Source organism: Anas platyrhynchos, chromosome 1 (genome assembly GCF_047663525.1).
Source record: "Anas platyrhynchos isolate ZD024472 breed Pekin duck chromosome 1, IASCAAS_PekinDuck_T2T, whole genome shotgun sequence".
NCBI classification, from domain to species: domain Eukaryota; kingdom Metazoa; phylum Chordata; class Aves; order Anseriformes; family Anatidae; genus Anas; species Anas platyrhynchos.
Window position 1 is genome coordinate 112,395,970 of NC_092587.1, and position 21,758 is coordinate 112,417,727.

A 21,758-nucleotide genomic window follows, 5' to 3' on the forward strand; every position below is an offset into this window, starting at 1 on the left:
GGAAGATGCTTGGCAACCACTGTGTTCACATCTAGGAGGGCATATCTTTGGCTTTCTAATTTTGCATCTCTGTAATACTATGCAAAAAGCTACTTTTTCTCACAAACATTTATACTGGGTCTTATTTTGCAACTTTTATTCAACATCCTAGGATACACATGGAGCTATAATATTCCCATAAATAAGACAACTGGTCTGATATCACTTAAAACCTGAGAAACAAATTTCATTGTAGTTGCTTTTGGGGCTAAGTTTGAAAATGAAGTCTAACAAGTCAAATACTCCTAGTGTTGAAATAGCATGTTATTTTAGTAATTCTCTGTCAATACAAAGAGTTTCCCCCCAAATTTTCCAATTTTAGACTGTCATATACTGTCAACAAAAGATGCACAAAGTTATGACAACTAAAGTCTGAAAGATAAGGAAAAAATGACATTTTATTTACTGAAATGCTCTAATTTGTTCCTGAAAGCACACAGCATAACACTAGCATATTAAAAACGTTGGGAAAGACTCTTGAAAAGCATTCTAGCTAGTACCCAGAACAGGACTAAACTTGCTCAAATCCAAAGCGCAAAGAAATCACAGTACAATTTTGTGTAACATCTTATTCATATAAATGTATAGAAAGAATGCCTTCATAAGGTTAAATTTTGTCATATAAAAGACTAGAAATAAAGACTTCCTTCCTTTCATAAGTCTTCACATGCTTACATTATTAAAGCTCACAACTGCAATGTGTACGTGAGTACATTCTAAACAAAAGCTCAGATATCTTCTATCAAATGTATTCATTAAAATATAACTGCTACGAAACAAATATAAATATGTAACATATATTAGAATATAAATATAATTAATAAATTGCATGATATACAATATAAATATATACTCCTTTTGTTTGGTTGTTAATCTGGAAGCAAAATTCTGAAGCACATGGAGAAGAAAAATTAAATTATTCAAGAAAACCCAGGCTGGACCGTTAAATTCCCACATTAAGGAAGGTCAGATTATACTTTCAGTTACAGTCTGTAGTCTAAATTTATATAGTTAGAGCCTACTAATAACAACTGTAGAGTTGCAGAAAAAACAAAGCTGTGAAATGGTCCAGATATGATCTGTAAATTTAGGCTCCACTCCTGCATCAAATAACTATCTTTAAAGCCACACACAGCCTTCACAAAAAGTTATGTGATTCGACATGCAAGTAAAAACACGTGCAAGTCTCTCCTGAAGCAGCAGCAGAAATATGGCAAAGAAAATATTATATCAAGTACTTTATGACCAGTATTATATCTGTCCTTAGTTTATGAGTCTACTTCCATACAGAACTCAAGTTTGTGGACAATGTTGTACCACCATCAAAGAAGGCTTTAAATTACAATATGCAGATAGGTGGGGAAAAAAAGGGTCAAGGCAGGAAGGAGATTCTAATTTCAGGAGGGGAAAAAAAAAAAAAAAAAGGAAAACAACTATATAAATCACAGTCTCAAAAAAAAAAGCTGGCCCCCTTGAACAGGATAAAGACCTCTACTGTTGGACACTTGTGCCATTTAATTCCTCACACTGCTTGAGACTGACAGTTGATTGGACTCCTGAACAATCAAAAGAGCTAAGGACCTAAGGACATGGACATAATGAGAGCAATATGTTTAAATTTTGTTTTATTTTTGCTTTCAGGTAGTAACACAATTTTGATTTGGTAGAAATGAACAGGCAGAACAGAATTTCTTTCCCACTCAATCTTACTCACCAGCTATGGTCTAGCAGAAGAGAAAGCAGAACAGAGAACAGAAATTGAAGAAAGGCAACAGGTTCTATCCAGTAGGTTTTGACAAAAGACTGAAATTTTTCTTTACCCATGAATATGGATTGGCTGAATCTGAAGAAGAAAAATCTGTAGTAGAAGCAAATAAGGTATCCTAAGAATTTCTTGAGTTCTGCTTGAAACGCAAGATCTTAATATGAGCATCTGCCATACAGCTGGTGCTTTAAAACTTCTGTAGGTAAAATCAATGGGCACAGAACTAGCTCACATTTTCTGAAACCAAATCCAACTCAGATTACTGGCAAATAATGCAGACACCACACATATCCCTAGTAACACGAATATCAGTGTTTCAAAACCACCCTCCAGAATGCATTCACACAGAAAAAAACTACATGCAAATGTAACTAATGCTAGGAAGACCTAATACGCTATGTAATGTGGTCCAGTGAAGAAATCTACACACAAATGGCATACATACCAATAATCACCTACTTAGGAAAAACCACATCTAGGGATCATGTTCCTACCCTTCTTGTAACGAGGTGGGTATGAGCCACTGCATAAGATGGAGAGATGGTTAATGTATTTTGAAACCTGAAAACCAGAACGAAGCACCTCAGATTTACTAGAACACATAAAACTGAAAACACACACTAGGCAAATACTTTTGCCTTACAGCTCGCTCCCTTGATGACATTAATATCACACAATAAAAGAGACCTTTAGAAATACTGAAGTACACGATCGATTGAAAGCAAAACAATCAAAGTTTGTGATTTTTAAAAATTAATGGACAGTTTTTAGTACAAAAGCTTCTGAGTTTCATTTTATTAAATAGTTATATGGCTGAAGTTTGTAAAGACATTCACAAAATCGTTTTTGTAAATCGGTGTTTAATGATTCTTCTAAATACAGAAAAAAAAAAACTCCAGTTCACTGAAGACTAGTTCATTCATGTTACCTAGTGCTGTGCTGGATATGACTGCCAGCTGGCTGCACAGCCAGCTAAAATGAGAGAACACTCCCAACAGGCTAGCCTGCAAAGCTGGCTGGCATCTCTTCTGCGAAGTCCAGAGGAGGGTGCCTGCAGCACAGCCTGCCAAAAACCAACGTTCTCTTCAACCAGAGTAACATGCATGGTGAATGCATGCTCCTATGCCAGAATCCATTATATAGAGAGTGAAAAATAAACATATGCATAAAATGTTCATTTGAACTATCTCATCTTGCAAGGAAAAGTGAAAAGAAATTACAGTATAGTTTGACTCCTGGTCTCCTTTATATTTTATTCATCTCTGACTTCATATTTAGTAATCTGAATCTAGTTTAGGCTTTCTTTGTATAGTTACCATCACTGTAAAGGAACTTCTCTACTATCAAGATGGGTTTGCTAGGTGGTAAATGGAGCTGCAGACCTAGCCAAGTAATTAAGACAACCTGGATCCAGATCCAGTGAATGCTCCCTTCATTTCGACATTTCTTGCTTCATCACCATCTAACGACATATATATATATACATAAAGATATATATATATTTAAGGGAGGAACTGAATAAGGTGTATGTTTTAAGTATAGGAAGAATTCTACTAAGGTTTTAATTAGAAAGGTATAGACCCGCATCACTAGTAAGCCTCCATGACATGAGTTAGAGATCCGTTAAATAAAAGGAAAATTTACATCCAAAATCTTGAAAAATCTAGGGTTACCACACTTTATGAGCCGTGTCTAATTTGTATGTGGCACATCTGGTATAATAGATATGATATACAAGCAGGCAAATATTTGAAGTAATAAGAGTTTCCCAGTGTTAAAATAAACACCTCAGCACTTCAGATTTTTGCTCAGCAATTTCTCCTCAGTGGGAGAGGAAGCAGGGAAGGAAGGGCACTTATCTACTTATCTACTGTTACACTTTACCACTTCTGAATTGTCACTCACTCACTGAGATTTTTCAAAGGAAAACTTCAACCAGTAGAAAGCATTTAATTTCACTTGGTTCAGGCTCACAATATTTCACTGCTTAACTTGGCAAAACATCAAAATAGAATATTTTCACCCTTCTTAACCTCTTCTGTTGGCACACCAGTTTATTAAGCTAGTGACTCATAGCAAATTACTTTTCCCCCCCAAAATAATATCATTCTATTATCACAAATACCCTGTATTACAGCTTCAGCTAACAGCAGAATATTCATCTCCTTCTCAAGTAAAGGGATATAGTTTCATTGCAGTTGCTCTCCAGTCACTGGTGAAATATAATTTGTGAATGACTATTTATTATCTGTTCTGATGACCACTGAGTGCTGAAACTTCTGAAATGTACCTTAAATGAAAAACAGGTTATCAGGCAGAATCCTAATGTTCCAATTACCTGTACTCTCAAAACTGCCTAGCATACTTTTTGCGTTCGTGTCATGCTGAAATCAAAAACAGAACAATATGGAACGTTAGCATACCTTTCTCGTGGAGCTAATGATGACCCTCAGACATTCTGAGAATGAATAATAAATATTCCAGAATGAATAATGTTATAGCCAACACATAGCAGGACCTGCTTATTCAAAGAAACACAGAATGGTTTGCGTAGGAAGGGACCTTAAGGACCATCCAGTTTCACCTCCCTGCCATGGGCAGGGACACCTCCCACCAGATCAGGTTGCCCAAAGCCCCATCCAGCCTGGCCTTCAACACCTCCAGGGATGGGGCATCCACAGCTTCTCTAGGCAACCTGTTCCAGTGCCAAACCTCCCTCACAGTAAAGAATTCTTCCTTACATCTAATTTAAACCTACCCTCTTCTAGTTTAAATCTATTATGCTTTGTCTGTCACTGTACTCCCTGAAAAACAGTCCCTCTGCAGCTTTCCTGTAGGCAAAAATGATCTTTCTGAACTTCACAAAAAGAAATCTTCATTACTATTCTAGGTTTACTTATTCTTCCCTTTTTCTTCCATCCTTCTCCCCAAAATGTGACTGTATGGTTTCCAAAATCTTCATAGTGAGTGGTTTCTCTGTTCCCTTTTATAGCTGGTTTCCACTGAAATGGGTAGAATTTTCTGGTGAGTCTTATCAATTAACATTAGTTACACCTAGGCTTGCAGGCATCCTCAAATACATTTATGTCTAGCTGTTCTCATCTACTCCTAATTCTGCATAAAACACCAGGAAAGATACTTGCATTATTTTTGTAACCCACAGCTGAAAACAGTTTAATTTTATGAGTTCATTCTTTCCCTTTGGCCTTACCTCTTTTGAACTGTTACTATAGCTAGTTAAAAAAAAAAAAAAGATGGAATTGTGCTGAGTTTCCTACCTGATGCAACTATTTAGTCATATTGTGAAAACAGAAGTTTGAATCCATTCCCTAGCATAAATAACCTGTATTCCTTGGTTTTAGAGATAATAAAGTGGTGAAAAAATAACAGAAAATGTAGAGAAGGCAGCATGCAAATTCTTAATGACACACATCAGAAATATGTGTAACTTACATTTTTCAGGTCAGCTGACACAGACAAAAGGAAGTGGGATTTAAGAAAATCTTTCTCCTTCTTTCTGAAGTATTTAATCATTACAACTTACTCATCCCAAGCTATGTTCAGAACTGCAGAATTAAAATTAGACCAATAAAAGGTTTCAAGATGATAAACAACAGAAAAAGTTACATCCAATAAAGTCTACCAAGACAAAATATTTTTCCCTGCATGTACAACGTTAAGATCTGAGTCACTAACTAAAATAAGATTGATTTCTCCCAATTATTTCTCTCTTGACTATGGCCAGCAGTATCTTACTTACCAGTCAGCAACTATTAGATTTGTTTTAACATTAAATTACATTTTCGAAAAAGTACATGCATTACTAATTAATTACACTGGTACTTATTAACTAGCTTGTGGTACGAGTAAGTTATATCTTATCCACCTCAAACATGAAATTGAACCAAAACCAGAAAATGAACAAATAAAAATGGCTGATAATAGCAAAATACTGGAAGTGTGTGTGAAAGCTACTGGGAATAGAAATAAACAGAAGATAAGCAGAAGTATTTTAATTCTCCCAAAATTGATAAGCATGAATTTGCAATCCTTGCCAATAACACAGATGAAGAAATACAATCAATTTGTCTGTAAGATTTGAATAGATTTTACATACCTAAAGTTACAACTGCTTAGACAAATTACATGTTCAAATGAGGACCATTTTATAATGCCATTTTGTTGCTATGAACACCATGTTTGGCTGTTCGGCAGAATAATTCCTTGTCTTTCTTTATCAGAAGTGTTAAAAAAAAAAAAAAAAAAAAAAACTTAGAACATGACACACAGTGAAATATCTAAGACAATATATTCTGTAATCAATTTCCATTTCTGTGGCTACGGCATACAGACCTGTGGAAATCTGAGTTAATCAAACAAACTTCAGTTCCTGGGGACAAAATCTGCATAGTCAGTTAAATACATTGCAAAGGTGACATTCAGTGTCTGAATCTAGGCTGAATGTTTCCATACATCAGGCTTTCCAACTGGCTATATCAAGATTCTTGAACTATTATTCTTAAAACCAAGAAGTATCTTGGGATAAAGATTCTTTTTTACCTTAGGCTTTACAGTATGCTGGTACTGTGATGCACAAGGGCATCTTCCTTGTGTTTTTTCTGTCAGCACACTGGCAATATTCTGATGGAGAACTATGAATATCTGCACTTAATTCCAAAGAAAAACATGTAAATGCAGCATTCATAGATTCATAGTGCTCTACAGACTTTCCAGCATCTTCTAGTTGAAAATTATTTGATGCCTGGCTACTACCACAAAAAGTATCCAAGCCACCCAACTGCTTTTCAATTACCTTGGCAAAGGGTGATTATTTCACTTTTCTTTTTTTTTTGAAAAAAATTTCACTTTTTTTTTTTTCTTTGAAAACAGATGGATAAACTGTGATTGAAAACTCTAAGCATTCCACAAGCATTGATCCTCGCTACCCTGATACGGTCTACTAATTTAAAATTATTCCCTATCACATGAATTCTACATGAATCAACTCCCACACAAGATCTTAAATTTGTATTAAAGCATGTGGCTCCCAGCTATTTCTTTTGTATCTCACGTCTGGTTCTTATATTCCAGATAAGGTATACATGTTATCTTTGGCAAATAAATCACAAACTGAGTGAGAACTCTTATGTAACTTGGAGTCTTCAAACTTAAAGGTCCAAAATAATATTCTTTCTTTCTTATGCATCTGTGGATAACATTTTAGACTATTTTCCTCCTACATGGAAGCCTAAAAAATGGATTACTGAGATCATATAAGCATTCTTCTGCATCACTTCAAAAACTTCAAAAAGGGCAGAAATTCTCTCTCTTCGGTGAAGACTGAAATAGTATTTTTAGCCACTAAAGCATTTTCTGCACGTTATTGTTCCAGTGCTCAGAAAATTCAGTTTCAGTACCGCAATCATATTGCACAATATGCATCCTTAAAAGGAAACTGGTTCTGTAGCAACTAGTTTATACAACCAAATAGTTTAGACATATGTGAAAATCAAGTCTTGGGCTTAACAATCATTATACGGATGAAATCTTTTAGCTGAAAGATAAATAGAACAGTATAAAAAATACTGTTTTCTTTAACTAAGCCCACAGGCCATCTGAGTTTACCAATACGTTTTAGGGGCTGTTGAAATGGGTCAATGAAATATCATTTTGAAATTTTAACTGCCTATTCTAGGATTTGAATAAAGACGGTAAATTAATGGGTGGAAAGCATTACAGTCAGGTAGAATGAATTCTGCAGCTTTTCTACTGTCATGCAACATGCAATTTCATGGATTACACGAGATCCAAAAAGTATAATGTACTATGTTGTAAGCCACATTTTTAAAAACATGAAATATAAGCAGTTTGTGGGATTCTGATTACGTATCCAAATATGCTTATGATGGTAGAAAAGATTAAAAGGGCGACTAAAAATAAACAAGCAAAGCAGTGTATCATAATTTGCAGATTCATAGACGACTGTACACAAAATTATTTTTAACCCGAATAAACTAAATTCCTCATACTGCCCAGTTTTCAATCAAAAAAAGTTAGAAATGGAACCACCACATGCTTAAGTGGAGTTATTACCAGGCTCTATGACTTCAGAAGGAAACGAACCTAAACAGTACAGGATCTTTCAGTAGATAATTCGCCAGCTGAACAAGGGAATATCATGTTTCTTATCAGTAATTGGTTTGCTATGCACTCTGACAACATGTAGATTTTTCCCCAATTAATACTGCAACCTTTTTACATGCCACTCATTTTAACCTAACATTTGTTAAAGAAATATTCAGCAAACACAGATAAGATTTGTTTCCCTTGAATGCCTTATTTTTATTTCCTATTTCCTATATCTCAGCCTCCATCTCTACTTTTTTTTCCTCTTCTTGTTTTCTTTTCAGTATTCTTCTGAACTCCTCTTTCTTCTTGCTCTATGAATGGACAAACTGATGATCCATTCAAACACAAATAAAATGAAAAAGGTTTATAGAACAGTCTCTAGTTGTATTCCACGTACGTTTAATGAAAGATGGAATGAAAGTTCAGCATTTGCAAAGAAACCTTTAAAATACTTGTGTTTTTTTTTCTTTTTTCTTTTTTTTTTTTTTTTATGTAAGATAGTATCATCCTTAAAATAGCATCAGCTGAAGTTTACAAAAAAACATTTGGACGTTCTGCCACTTTTAACTCTTTAGCAACAAGAACAATGCTAGTAAATTCTTTTGAAAGCAACATGAGGTACTGTATTTTATAGCAATCCTGGGGATCACAAAACTGCAGTGGGGGAACCTCGGTTTTTACACACCATTCTACAGGCCATGACATTTTAGGCTAAATGATATGAGGTGTGATAAATGCAAGCCTTCGTTTGAATACAAACAGATTCTTAAAATATTTTAACTAGGAGTATAAGTGAAAATAAATTAGGCCAGTGGGATTTAGGAAAAGAATTCAGATTCTGTGGGATTTTCTTATTTTACTGTTTAAGGTAGAAATTACACAAGCTTTGAAAGGTTTAGGCACTGAAAACAATCAGTGAATTATTCTGAAACCAAATTACTATCTTCTGGCAGCATAAGAATAAAAATCAGTATGTTTATTTGTAACTGCACTGGAAAAGGTGCTGTCTAAACTTCCTCAAAACAGTAATGCCACAAGTTTCTCAACTCCTACGATGTAGTAAATCCAACCATTTTTTATTTTATTTTTTTGGCAAGGGCAAAGGGACGGAGATGTGCAAAATGGAAACTGAAAGCCATGATCTAACTTTGAACTTCTAAGAAACATGACTATGGTATTCTCCATGTACAGTCAGAATGAGAAACTGGCATCTCCAGACAATAATTCACATTTTGTCTGACTGCATTTAATTTTAGTTCAGAATTTGGATCTTTATTGTAGTGTCAAAGAAAATAAAGTCAAAATGTAGCAAACAACACATTTCTCTCCATGTCTGAGAAAACGGATTCTTCCCATCAGCTTCCTAAAATAACCAGATAAAATTTACTCTGTAGATGTTAATTCTACTTCCAAAAGTGAAGTAGGCCCTATGCATCCCTTAAAGGAAACAACGGTCAGAGGAATTCCAAAGCAAAGCATACTGGGCTTGACTTCTCCAACCAGTCCTGTATTTCCATTTTCTGAAAACAAAAAAAAAGGAGTCTGTTTGGAACATGCAAGTGCTGAGTATCTCCAGCACATCTCCTTAATAGGTCAACAGTGTAAGAAACGTGCAGTGTCCAGCCAAATGGATTCTTTACTAGTTCCTAAACTGGGACTTCCTCAGCTCTATACGTTGTAGATAACCCATTAACAGAACGCATTATCACATCACTTGATATCCTCTTCCTAGTACATCTGACTACCTAACTGCTATTCTGTTTTATCTGATTGCAAAACTTTAACTTTCTAACATAACTCTCCTTCTCACTGAGGTACAAACAGTAATACACGAGTGCTTCTGGGCAATTTAAGCTAAGCAACATTTTTTTTTTACTAAACCAAACTTAAAATTCAAAGGCAGAATTGACAGTCACAATTACTCAGTTACTCAGTTACCAAATGAGTAACAATAATATATATGCAATGTGTGTTATAATTTATGTAACTACATAACCATATACTATATATTGCAATGTATTACATACGTTGTACTCTAATACACAACTCTTAAGTTAATCCTCTTTCAACAGTGTGATGATTTTTAATTTCAGCATTCAATTTTTTCATCTTAATACAAAAAGCCTGATTTAAAATGCATGCATGAAAATAGCACGGTGTAAAACAAAACAAGATAATGTTCTTGAACCCTTCTACTTCCATTCTCCAGCAATCATTTTAACTGTGCAGTCTTATAGGGTTACCACTCATATTTAACAAAGGAGTGTCCCAATGATACATGTGTATTCATACGACAATACGGATTGTTCAGGAACTTCCAGCAGCAGGGTAATACAATATACTATAAGAGTTCAATGTGGGTTAATTGCTCTGCAAAACGGGTATCTTTTTTTTTATGACTCAATCCCCTTTGGGAACATCAAACCTCCCCTTGTGCTGACAAAAACCATGCAAGCAGGAGGCCCACTTCATTAACGGGAAGAAAATCTACTAATTTTACATAACAAAAAAATAAAGAGGAACATATTTTGTCTTCAATTCCATGGAAAATCAGACACACAAGGTGCGTGACAAGAAAATAGGGACCTAATTGTTTAGCGCCCTTACGAACCATTCACAACAGGTGGAAAGAAAGGCAAGGAAAATTGACGCAAAGGAGATGACAAATCCTAATACAGAAATCTTTCAGCAAGCATGTAATGAAAAATGCTATTGCAGAGAGGAGTCTGGGAATGGCACAGAACCAAATCAGTGCCAAGAACTTCCGAATTCCTCGCTTTATACAGGCAAGGAAGGGAACAGACTCTTGGCTGTATTACAAAAATTCCTGTATGATCTTGTGTTATCAGGATGAAGGACAGCTTTCCCTAATGCTAGACGATGCAAAACGGTACCAATAAGTGAATGGAAGAATAAAGTCAGAAATAATATACATTTAAAACATTTATGCATGTAAAAATTACTCTTGAAATGTATTTGATTTAAGGGAAACTAACATATACTATTACATGAGCTAATCTTTATCACCAAAAGATGGCACAGAATACTGAATATAAAAAATCCTCAAGAAAAACAATCATGGAAGCAGCTATTCCAATGCACAAACCTTATTTCTTTTGAGAATAAAAAGCCCTCTTGCAAATTCAACCCGATAAATAAAATAAATGCAAGTTTAAAAATTAGTAAAGCCAATAATGTAAGAAACAAAGGGAGATGATACTACACGAAGGCTAAGTTAAATGGGAGGGATACAGCTTAAAAGAATGAGATCCTTTAAAGAGCAGGTCTACTGCCAATAGTATTTAACTTTAGGTTTTAGGTTAAGTATTTGTTAAGTGAAGTATTCCTATTCCTCAACATAGTTTAACAAACAAAGACAACCAAGAAATCTTAGCTTTTAAGAGATGTACTTGTGAGTCCTCTACACAAGGAAGGCCTGGCTATCCAAAATTATAAATTATATTTTGGTTATGTATATTATGTATTATGAAAAGATTACACACAAAATTCACACAACATTTAAATCCCACCGACCAATTTACCAGCAGATATTTTTTAAATACCCAACAGCAATTTCTTGAGACAAAGGCAACCTTCCCAACCACCACAGCATTTTCTAACTCTTTAAGACACTTTCTTCAGAGGGAAGTATGGAGAGGGGTAATTTTTACAAACTGTTAATGTTGGTGACAAGACATTTATTTACAGAAGACTATTAATGTACTAGGATATTCTCGTCAGACCAAAAGACAAAGACTTTGTAATTTGAAGATTTTGTAATCCAACTACCTGTACATCTTCAGGTGAGGAAAACACAAGGTCCCTATTTGCAAATATCATCCAAACCAGCCATCTTGCAGCTGATTTTGACTACACAGCACAACTGCTTCCTCCACCCAACTGAGCCTAGATTATGAGACGTGGCTAGCTAAAATAATATCAACAGCAGTAAACAATTTTTGTAACTTTAAAGAAAATGGTCAATCAAGTTGTGCCAATAGCAATAGCAACATTTCGTGCTTGTAGTCCAGTTGTCATGGAATTATGATGGAAATACCTGAGAGGTCAGGCTTTAGAATGATACGCCTGATGATGGGATGAATACAAGCACTGTGACTATACGGCGTATTTTGCACGTGCTATGTTAATTCCAAATTTCTGTCTTTAACCACTTTTCAAACCACCACCCCCCTGGCTTATCTGACTTCAATTTGTTTCTTAAAAAACGTGGTTTAAACAGAGAATACAAGAGATCACTAAGGTGCATGGAATGACTAAACAGGAGGCTGCTGTGTTTATGTAGAGTAAAACATCACAAGGATTTGAAAAAAAAACACCCACTAGGTACAAAATACAGTTTGTCAATCTCAGCTTGTTTGTGCCTCTGAACTGCCATTCCAATTTCCTGCAACTATAAGCTGCTCTAACTTTTTACTAACGCATACCTGCATAAGCAGCACGTGTATTTAAATATAAAACATGAGTTTTAAAAACAAAATCTGAGTCTTAATGCTCACTTTCCAAAATTAAAGCTGTATTACAATGAATCTTGAAAAGCATCAAGAAAAACTAAAATGGCACCAACAACGTAAAGGATTTTCTTTTGCAAAGATTTTAACTGTTTGGAAATTGTTTACTCTAAACTGACATTTTATTTAAAAATCCCACTCAGCAATTATGAAAGCAATTTTCTCCCACATTTCATTCCCACTAAAATTCACCATATTTATGTCAAACTCTTCCTAACAATGGCACAGGAACAGCTGCCTTTGTTCTTCTTAAATACTGGGGAAACAGTATCCACAATGGCATTTTATGTACAATATATCACATGCTGGCTTAGTAATGTATAAATCACATCTTCTGCCAAATAAAACATTAAAACAAGATGTAAGGTGTTGGTAAAGAATAAAATTGAACTGAATACCTAAGTAATTTATTTTTAATGAAATGGTTGTGAAACCAATCCAGTTAATTAAAGCGTGCTAGAAATATTTATTTATCAACCTCAGGTCTTGTGAGCCTAGCAAGTTCGTTTCCACAACTCAATACTTGCATCACCATACCAGATGCATCCTTAAAAATAATGGTTTCATTTTGAGTCATACAACCTCAGGCATTCTTTGAGGAGAGGAGACAACAAAAGTGGAACTGCTTCTGGAAAGGTTAACCTGGTCAGGTGCTATTGGGATAAATATCTCTGAAGAAATACACAAGGTTTCTGAAATTTCTTTCTGACTTCTGATTTCCCTTGAAGAAAAAAAAATAAAACAAAACAAGAGGAGAGCCTCTATCTTTGGTTAAAAAAATATTAATTAATTAATTAATTAAATTTTAGTTTAAGGAAGTAAAAGATTAAATGCTTTAAATGTAGTCTTATGATTCATTTAAAGCTTTTAACTTCAAATCATAGAAACAATATTGACTATTTAAAACTACATGATATTTAAGCAAATCTTTGTTTTACAATTAGACTAATGCCTTTTAATTTTAGATACTTACAGGTGAATTCACACTTTGCTCGTTACCTTAGGACATGTAAATGTATGCCAATGATAATAAAGTGTGTATGTTAATATGCAAAATGTCAAGACATGCCATCTGGAGAGCTAATGAACAATCAAGGGATTCCAAATTAAACTACAGAATTTTCCCTTAGAATCTTTAGGACAACACTGTCAAGTTCAATCTATTCACTTAGACTCCAGAATCAATTTTTCAAACTTTATGACAGGTCTAATAGTTTCCACCTGTTTCTCTTGCTTGACTTTTGACTGGCACGTTACCAGCCAGGGTGGAAATGTAGACAAAGACCCCTATTAGGCTCCGGCTGTTTCTCTACTGTGAGGTCACTCAGCCATTAAATTAGTTCCAGCCCACTTTCTCCTTCGATGTCTTAATTTTGGGGGGTATGAAGGTTTGGGGAAGTGAAAAGGAAGAGAGGCAAACATTTGACATTCAGTTTGTGGGAGAGGTATAAGAAAATCTAAAATCACAGAAGTTAAATGCTACATTTATTTGTAATTTACTAACTAAATAATTTACTAAATCAATTCACTACTAATCCCAGGGATTAAGTTCTTGAGGTGTCTGTGTCACATTTTCAGTCATCACAAACTTTGGAAAAAATAAAAGATTCCATCCTGTAGCACTTGCTTATTGCAATATTCGATTACCTATACAAGGTATAATTTACTTTTTTTTCCTGGGAATTACAACTGATCAGTAAGAACTTATTTTTTGTGCAATGAAAGAAACTCTTTTACTTGAGATACACTTTCATTTTGAACTGGCAAGTGAAATATTACATATCCTAAACCTGACATATTACATACCCTAACACATTCATATTGGTTCTTATGGAAGTACATTAAAAACTGACAACAACTTTCTTCAGAAAGAATAAATAAAATATCTAATAGATATTTGCCTCAATTTCTAGTGATTTATGACTTGTTATTATTTGTGAAATCTCAAGGTACTTTGCTGAACTGCAAATCACATGCTGAACATGCAAATCACATCAACATTATTCTTTTATCTATGACAACAGTGTATTTACAATATCCTGAATCATCATATTTAATATTTTGAATTATTAAAACAAAAGACTTTCTACAAGAAACTTAATCACTCAAATTATAATCTTAATAGGACCACCTACCCTGTAAAGGCTGCTTAGAGAAAGAACTAGTTTACATCGTATCTGAAAACCAACTACTGGAGTTGTATCACAACAGGGAAAATCTTGAAGACCCACATCTCCAAGCGCTTCATTACATTTGGACTACTTACATAAGAAATCAACCCGTGAGCTGAACACTCTGCGGGGACATCAGTTTAGAGATAGAAGAGTAAAGGTTCCAGATTCAATGAAAAACCAAGACCACTTCTCTCATCTCCCTTGCCTTCTGGATGATATAAGAGTAAATAAATCGGCCAGACATGATTCTGTTTAGCTTGTGATATCTAAATACATTCACAGACTTCGAATAATATATTTCATCTTACTGGGATATGTAGATACTGTTACTGAGAACTACCACCAAGAACAACTGTCAGAAAGAAAACTATTAACATATTGAATTATCACTTCAGTTTCTTACCAGTAAGTCTGCTTTCAATCCTATGAGTTGAATATGATTTGAATAGAAACGAAGATGTAAATACTACAAATGCTTCAATAATAATAATAAAACACTTATTTTGGGGCTCTATTGAAATAGCATGTCTGTCTACATCCAAAAGCCCTTGTCAAATCAGTTGTAGGACTAGGATGTAGATTTGGAGGAAGGGGTGTGGCAAAACTGGATTGCAACATTTTTTAATGTGTGTGCACATGTATGTATGAACACGCAAAAAATAGTTTGGTTTTAAAGGAATTTGTATTTGATTTGAGCTGTCTCTAAATTACAAAATTTTAGGGCATATTATCATTTGTAAAGTTTATCTATAAACACTATAAATACTTAATTTCAGGTAATTTTTAGTTATCAGAACAGTGTCAACTGTAAAATTACACTGATTTACCGTAATACTGTTCTAATGCATGCTCATTTACAGTTTTTGTGTATGTATATTTTAAAACAAATCACCTTTATTACCTGCGAGAAGGCATATTCTGTAACATATCAGCCTTACAATTTAGGCTCTCTAGCTGAGAAGTAAAGCTATTACTGCTAGTTAACTAATCAGTTACAATAACATTCAAGGCGATTTAACTGATGATGTTGATAAAAAGAAAATCCAGAACAAAATTACTGAGGTTATTTTCAACAGCAAAATTCACCTGCAATTTCTGCAGATAAATTAACACTGATACTCAAAAGTGGCTGTCAAGAAAAGTTAGAGCTGCAGGTAGAAACACACAGAAAAAATCTTTCCTGAAGAGGAACAGCTTCTTAAAGACAGTTTTTTCCATCAGACTATTTCATGTTCTGAAACATAACAGTACATTCTTTGTACATAGACTCCAACCTAAGATTTACTAACTGTGATTTTCATATCACTTAATCCCATTCAAAACTCTAACAAACTACTTTCTCAAAGGTATCTCACAACTCATTCACAAGGGTCATCTATGTGATGATGAAAGAACGTCTAGCACAACCCTAACCAATGTTTAAAAAACACCAAAGAGCACTTTAGTGGAATATTCAGTGAAAGGACATTAAATGGAATGAGAGAAAACAGCAATGTTAAAATTTAGGCCCCAATCTACTTGGTATTACCTTTGTTATGTAACTAGCTCAGAAAATAACTTGTGTTAGAAAACGTATGCAATCTCCTAAATATGAACATTTAATACCTTAAACATTCCTTTTTTTTTTTTTTTTTTTTTTTGCAAGATTAACAATTAAAGTCAATCTCCAAGTAAGAAGTTGTCACATTAGGTTTTTGCACCCCTTATATATTGGCATTTATACACGATTAATTAATATTCTGTGAACACAAAGATCTCTCTTTTGTGTCCTATTTCATAGACAATCAGCATTTTTGACTGGGTATCTTGTAGGTGACAAACAAATAAAAGAGAAAAACGTTTCTTTCCAAACACTGTGAACATTTCTATAACTGTGAATTCCTATCAGAAATCTTACTCAAGATGGTTTGGATCACTGTCTTACCCATCCAGAAGATTCATTGTTGTGGTAGTAACTTCAGTAAAGAGAAGAATCTTTCCAAGCTTCTTTGTTTGCAGATTCTGTTGATACATCTCCAGGCTGAAATGTTCTGATGAGAAGTTTCCCATCTCAGTGATGACTGACATCAGAGATGGAGTTGTCTCCATTTTTGATTCACAAGATGAAACAAATTTAAGAGACACTTTGCTGGATTCTATTAATCCTTCAGCATTTACGTTTTCCTCAAGCCATTTCAGGAATGCAAGATGGATTTCCTGTGGACAAGGGAAATAAAGTAAGACATAGAAATACAGACCAACATACAGAAAGATATACAAACATTCTTCTGAGAATATTTACATTCAATAAACCACCTTCTGCTTCAAAATGAGGAAAAATAACTCCATTTCTTTTTTGAAGATTAACTGCTGCTGCTTGTTCTACTCTGGCCTGACCTGACTATTTGGTACGCTCTTCTTAATCTTAAGACCACGCTCCTTTATGGGTTGATTAGGCTGAAACTTGTGGTGGTTCTGCTAGGTACCGAAACATGGAGTGCATATTATGCACTTCTGTTTATGCAGGTTTTTCAACATGCTAAATTTCTCTGCTACAAGCCTCTCAAAGCATCGCTAAGGCTTGATTTGAAGGATAAAGCAGCAGCTAAGAAAAACATTTACTGATTTCTCAGCGGAATCTCCACTAAAAGGGGTACTTTCAGCTAACAGAAGCTTCACAACTATTACCTTACTCCAAAGTGGCTGTTAAAAAAGCTAGCTAAAGCAGAAACATATAACACAAGAAGGCACATAACTAGGAAAACTTTATACCAGTGTACAAAATGGAGTTGTAAGTATGCTCCCTTGTCACAGCCAATGGCACAGCTGGTAGACATTTCTTTGCAAAATATTTTCAGTGTGAAATACATGTATATGATACACAGATATAATTTAATATCTGATATGATACACAGATATAATTTAATAAATTTAAGTTGTATCTAATACAACTAATTTTACATATCTACATGCCAACCCTTTTATTTCCCTCTCCTTTATTTTAGGTTATTTAGAAGTGTGTTTTAATGAATGTGAAACAAAGAGATGAATTACTGTGATTATTACCTGTCTGTTAACTCCCTGAAACAACAGTTAGACATTGATAGAACTAGATTTGGTATGAAATTTTTGCCTTTTCTGTAGAAACTGCAAGTTAACAGCCCACAAACACAGATGCTGGGACTTCTTTTTCCTAAGTATGTAGCTTACATTTTGAAGAGCTCTACTCCTTCTAGAAACAAAGCAGTCTCTATCACACATACATAATTTCTCAAATAAAAAATCAAACTGAATTAGATGGAATCTAAAAAGAAAAAAGAAGAACTAAAAGTAAAAGCTACTGAACCGCTGATTAAGGCTATCAATAATTTACATAGCAGATTTGAACTGAAAGAATATTTTGAGAGCAAATGTATATGAAACACAAGAAGATACTGGAATATATGGACAAATGACTCCTTAAAATATTAAAAGATGAGCACAGCAACCCAAATTGCACCTGAGGGCACAATTCTAAATCTGGCCCTCATAATTACACTCTCATTTTCAGAATAATAGCTATTTTGGAAGATCTATATGAAACCACAAAAAAACGTATAGTCTTTTTATACCAAACGTAATGTATTAGTGATTCTTACCCTCAAATTTTCTAAGAAAACATTTGTCCTTTAAATAAAAAACTTCTCATAGATGCACAGTTTCTACCCAAGTATGTGCCACTCCTTCCTGTTACTGCAGGATCTGGGAACCTCAGTTCTGAGGGTTTCCTATACTAGTCTAAAGACTAGCTCTCTTGCCCTTGAACATGATGTCCCTGAGCTCCAGTCCAACTCTTTCAAACCCACAAACTGCAATTAAGAGCAATCTTCCTATAAATAGTTATCTATCCAAGGAATTACTCCAATTTTCCAAATCCCATTGTTGTATCTTAAAAAGCAATGAGAAAAGTGGACCTGTTTCTAACACCTTTCTATGGATTTTCCATACTCGGAAACTACACTTTCTCAAGTTTCACATGGACACTGCTTCTTGTGTGACATTCTTTGTATGCTGAATGTCAGCAGACTTACTGGTTTGCAGCCCTATAATATGACATTTACCCTCTGTAGCATATTCTTTCAAGTGATTTTTCCCCCATAGTTTTTTAGTCATACGACATACTGAGCATAACACGAAGAAAGGAACGTTCTTTTTCCAAACACAATCAAGCACTAGCTTCTAGGACAAGCCAATCTAAGAATGACTCAATAGGCAAATTTTAGTTACAGATAAACTACTTTTCATTTCTGCATTTTGTAAAGCTCCATTTAAACTCTTTGCATTTAACTTGTTGCCTAAAATATGCTTTAAATATTTTCTTCCATTTTTTTGCGTCATACGTGATGATGTGGCATTAAAGGTTTTATGAGCACTTCTTTGAATTAATCTGCATGAACCACTTGTATCTTCACTCCGTGTAATATCATAGCCTCAACAGACTGCTACTAAATTCTTTACACACTATCCTTCTTGTTTTACACACACAGTAACTTATTAGCTGTAACTGATATTTAGAAAAATTATAGCTTTAGTTCTTGTAAGGGAGTATATCAAAACTGTGCTTAAGCAGAAAGTGTGTTTTCCTGTTGCTTTCTAAACACAGAATTTCATTTAGCATGATTGTCTGAACATGCAATTCCTAGACACAAAACCGTAATTTTAACTCCCATAAGGATGGATTTACAGACTTACTGAAACAGGCATTAAGTTAAAAAGTAAAGATGCTTAAAGTACTCTTACATTTAAGCAAAGAATGAAAGTGCTTGTTACTATACATCAGAAAGTCCTGCGTACTTTTGCCACAGGATACTTTCCGAAAAGACTGAAATAACTTAGATTTATGTGTAATGTCACATTACTACAGATATGCCACACAATTCCTAACATTTATCCTGTTGAGTGTATTCTTTCATGCAATTTTTCCCCAAAGATATTTAGTTTACATAATTTCATTTTCTTGTTTCTAATGCATATTGAACTATTTAAGATTTGTTATATTTGTATAATTATGAAGCTATTTTTTTTGCGTAATGTATACATACTTTTTAAGCTGATCAAAAATATAAACACAAATACTAGATAATCAAAAACAGCATTTGATTTTTAGAAATTTCTATAAGAAAAAAAAGTTTTCATTTTTAGCAAATTCTCAAGTCGTGTCCAAATACACACGAGGAAAGTTAATTTTTACTTCAGAAACTCAAAGTTACAGAAACACAGATGCTGAACCAATGTTTTATTGTCCTCACTATTATAATGGCACAAAGAGAAGAACATTGTCGTGTAATGAAATAAATATATACAACAGTCAGGGCTAACCTTTGCCTCAACTCCATTGGAAAAGAATATAATCACGTCAGAAACAGAACTGTGCAATTTGTTGCTAAGCTCAGGATGCAGCTTTGAATTCAAAACGGGGAACCTAACACCATTTACTGGCTGTAGGCAGAAAGCAAACCTATCCCCAGCTGCGTGCACCGTTCTGCAGCAACCTCTGGTGGCCATTTAAAAGTAAAGTGTTGGTTCCAAGAACTGCCTGGCCTTACATACCTCTGGGACCAGATCAGGTGTGTCAAAAGGGAAAGGAACACCCAAAATCCTGGCTGCTGCTTACCCTGGCCTGTAGCTCATTATCAAAATCCTAAAACATGCAGGTACAAACTTTAAATGAGTATGCAAGCAAAAGAGCTGTAGCTGTCACAGATTCAGGCACCCACAACCCTGTCTGCAGCTACTTACACATATAATCATGCTGGAGTCGATACTACGCATATGATCCGTAATATACTTCATAAGTATAGTAACTATATGTTTTAGGGTGGCCTAAATATATCTAAAATTGTTATTCATCATTACTGCATCATTTTTGGCAGGGAGAATGCAAGTCACGACAAATTAATTGCCTATGTATGAAACCATTCTCTTCTCAAATCAATTTGATACATACATTCTCCAAACAAAAGATACTGCCACCTCCTTTCTTAAAGGAACAATGAAATTTGACATTTTGGCCGAGTGACTAGATGGCAAGAGACTAAATCAGCTTTTCACGGTTAAAATAGTCAACTAGAAATTTATCATCTAGAACAGGAAAGATTTCTAGTCATAGCAAAAGCACAATGGATTTTCAATACATTTTAAAAAGCAACTATAAAAAGCAGAAAAGCACTGTACCAACAGGAACAAGCCACCACTTCTCACTAAGAAATTCTCCCCACATGCTCCGAAGTGCAATCTGAATTCCACAGGGCAGGAGCATGGAAAGAAGCAGCATCTCATGGTGGTGACAGCCTCACTCATCTGGTACTGAGAGGCAAACATATGAAAAAGCAGAGTTTTGATTGTTGGACTCAAAGTGTCACTAACTGGGAAGTTGTTCTGAAGCAGGTAGTGAAATACAGTAGATGTCAATTCACAAAATCCATAGAAACGAGGAGTTCAGCTACTGCACACTATGTACCCTCAGCTCCTCCACCGATCAGCACAAAAGTTTATTAGGGTCACTGTATCAAGGGTTGGAGGGCTGATGCTGTAAATTGTTGAACTAAAGTTTAAATGGTAATTGCGGTGTAAAGAAGGAAGAGTAAAAGCTGTATTTTGTTAATGATTTAACATCTGCTTTCTATGATTTTAAGAGTTTGGTCAGGTGTGTGAAGAAAAACCACTACGTAACAGTTCTCCTTTGCTGTTTAAAAATCTTTTTTTTTTTTCTTGGTAATCATTAGTTTCCTTTTTTCCTAATGCTTATTTAGCAGTTGAGATTGAACAAAAAGGAAAAAAGAGGCAGACATAAGATCAAAAACCAGCTGCATATGGACCCTTCTCTGCTGTAGTATAAAATAACAGAAAATTATAGCTCCTGACGGAGATGATTTTATTTGCACCTGGGCTCTATCAGCCAATGAGACATATACACAAAGCACATAAACTTTTAGTTAAAATGGTTACAAATAAACCCAAATCCAAGATTTTATTCTTATATTCTATTTATGTGTATCTTTTAAAATTCATTTTCTTATTCTTATATATATGTTCATAGACAGATATATACTTCCCCTTCTCCCCCTCCCGATCCCATCAGGCATATTTGGGAGCTGCTCTTTT

General features: G+C 34.6%; 1 protein-coding gene across 2 annotated transcripts in view; it reads right to left on the reverse strand.

Moving 5' to 3' along the window:
* The window catches only part of HLCS (holocarboxylase synthetase), a 125,465-nt gene that overhangs the window by 65,307 nt on the left and 38,400 nt on the right, over positions 1 to 21,758 (reverse strand). For both annotated transcript variants that reach the window (XM_027449127.3, XM_072026912.1), the window contains one exon: positions 16,561 to 16,832. In XM_027449127.3, the coding sequence (XP_027304928.2) occupies positions 16,561 to 16,832 (272 nt within the window). The remainder of the gene's footprint in view (positions 1 to 16,560; positions 16,833 to 21,758) is intronic.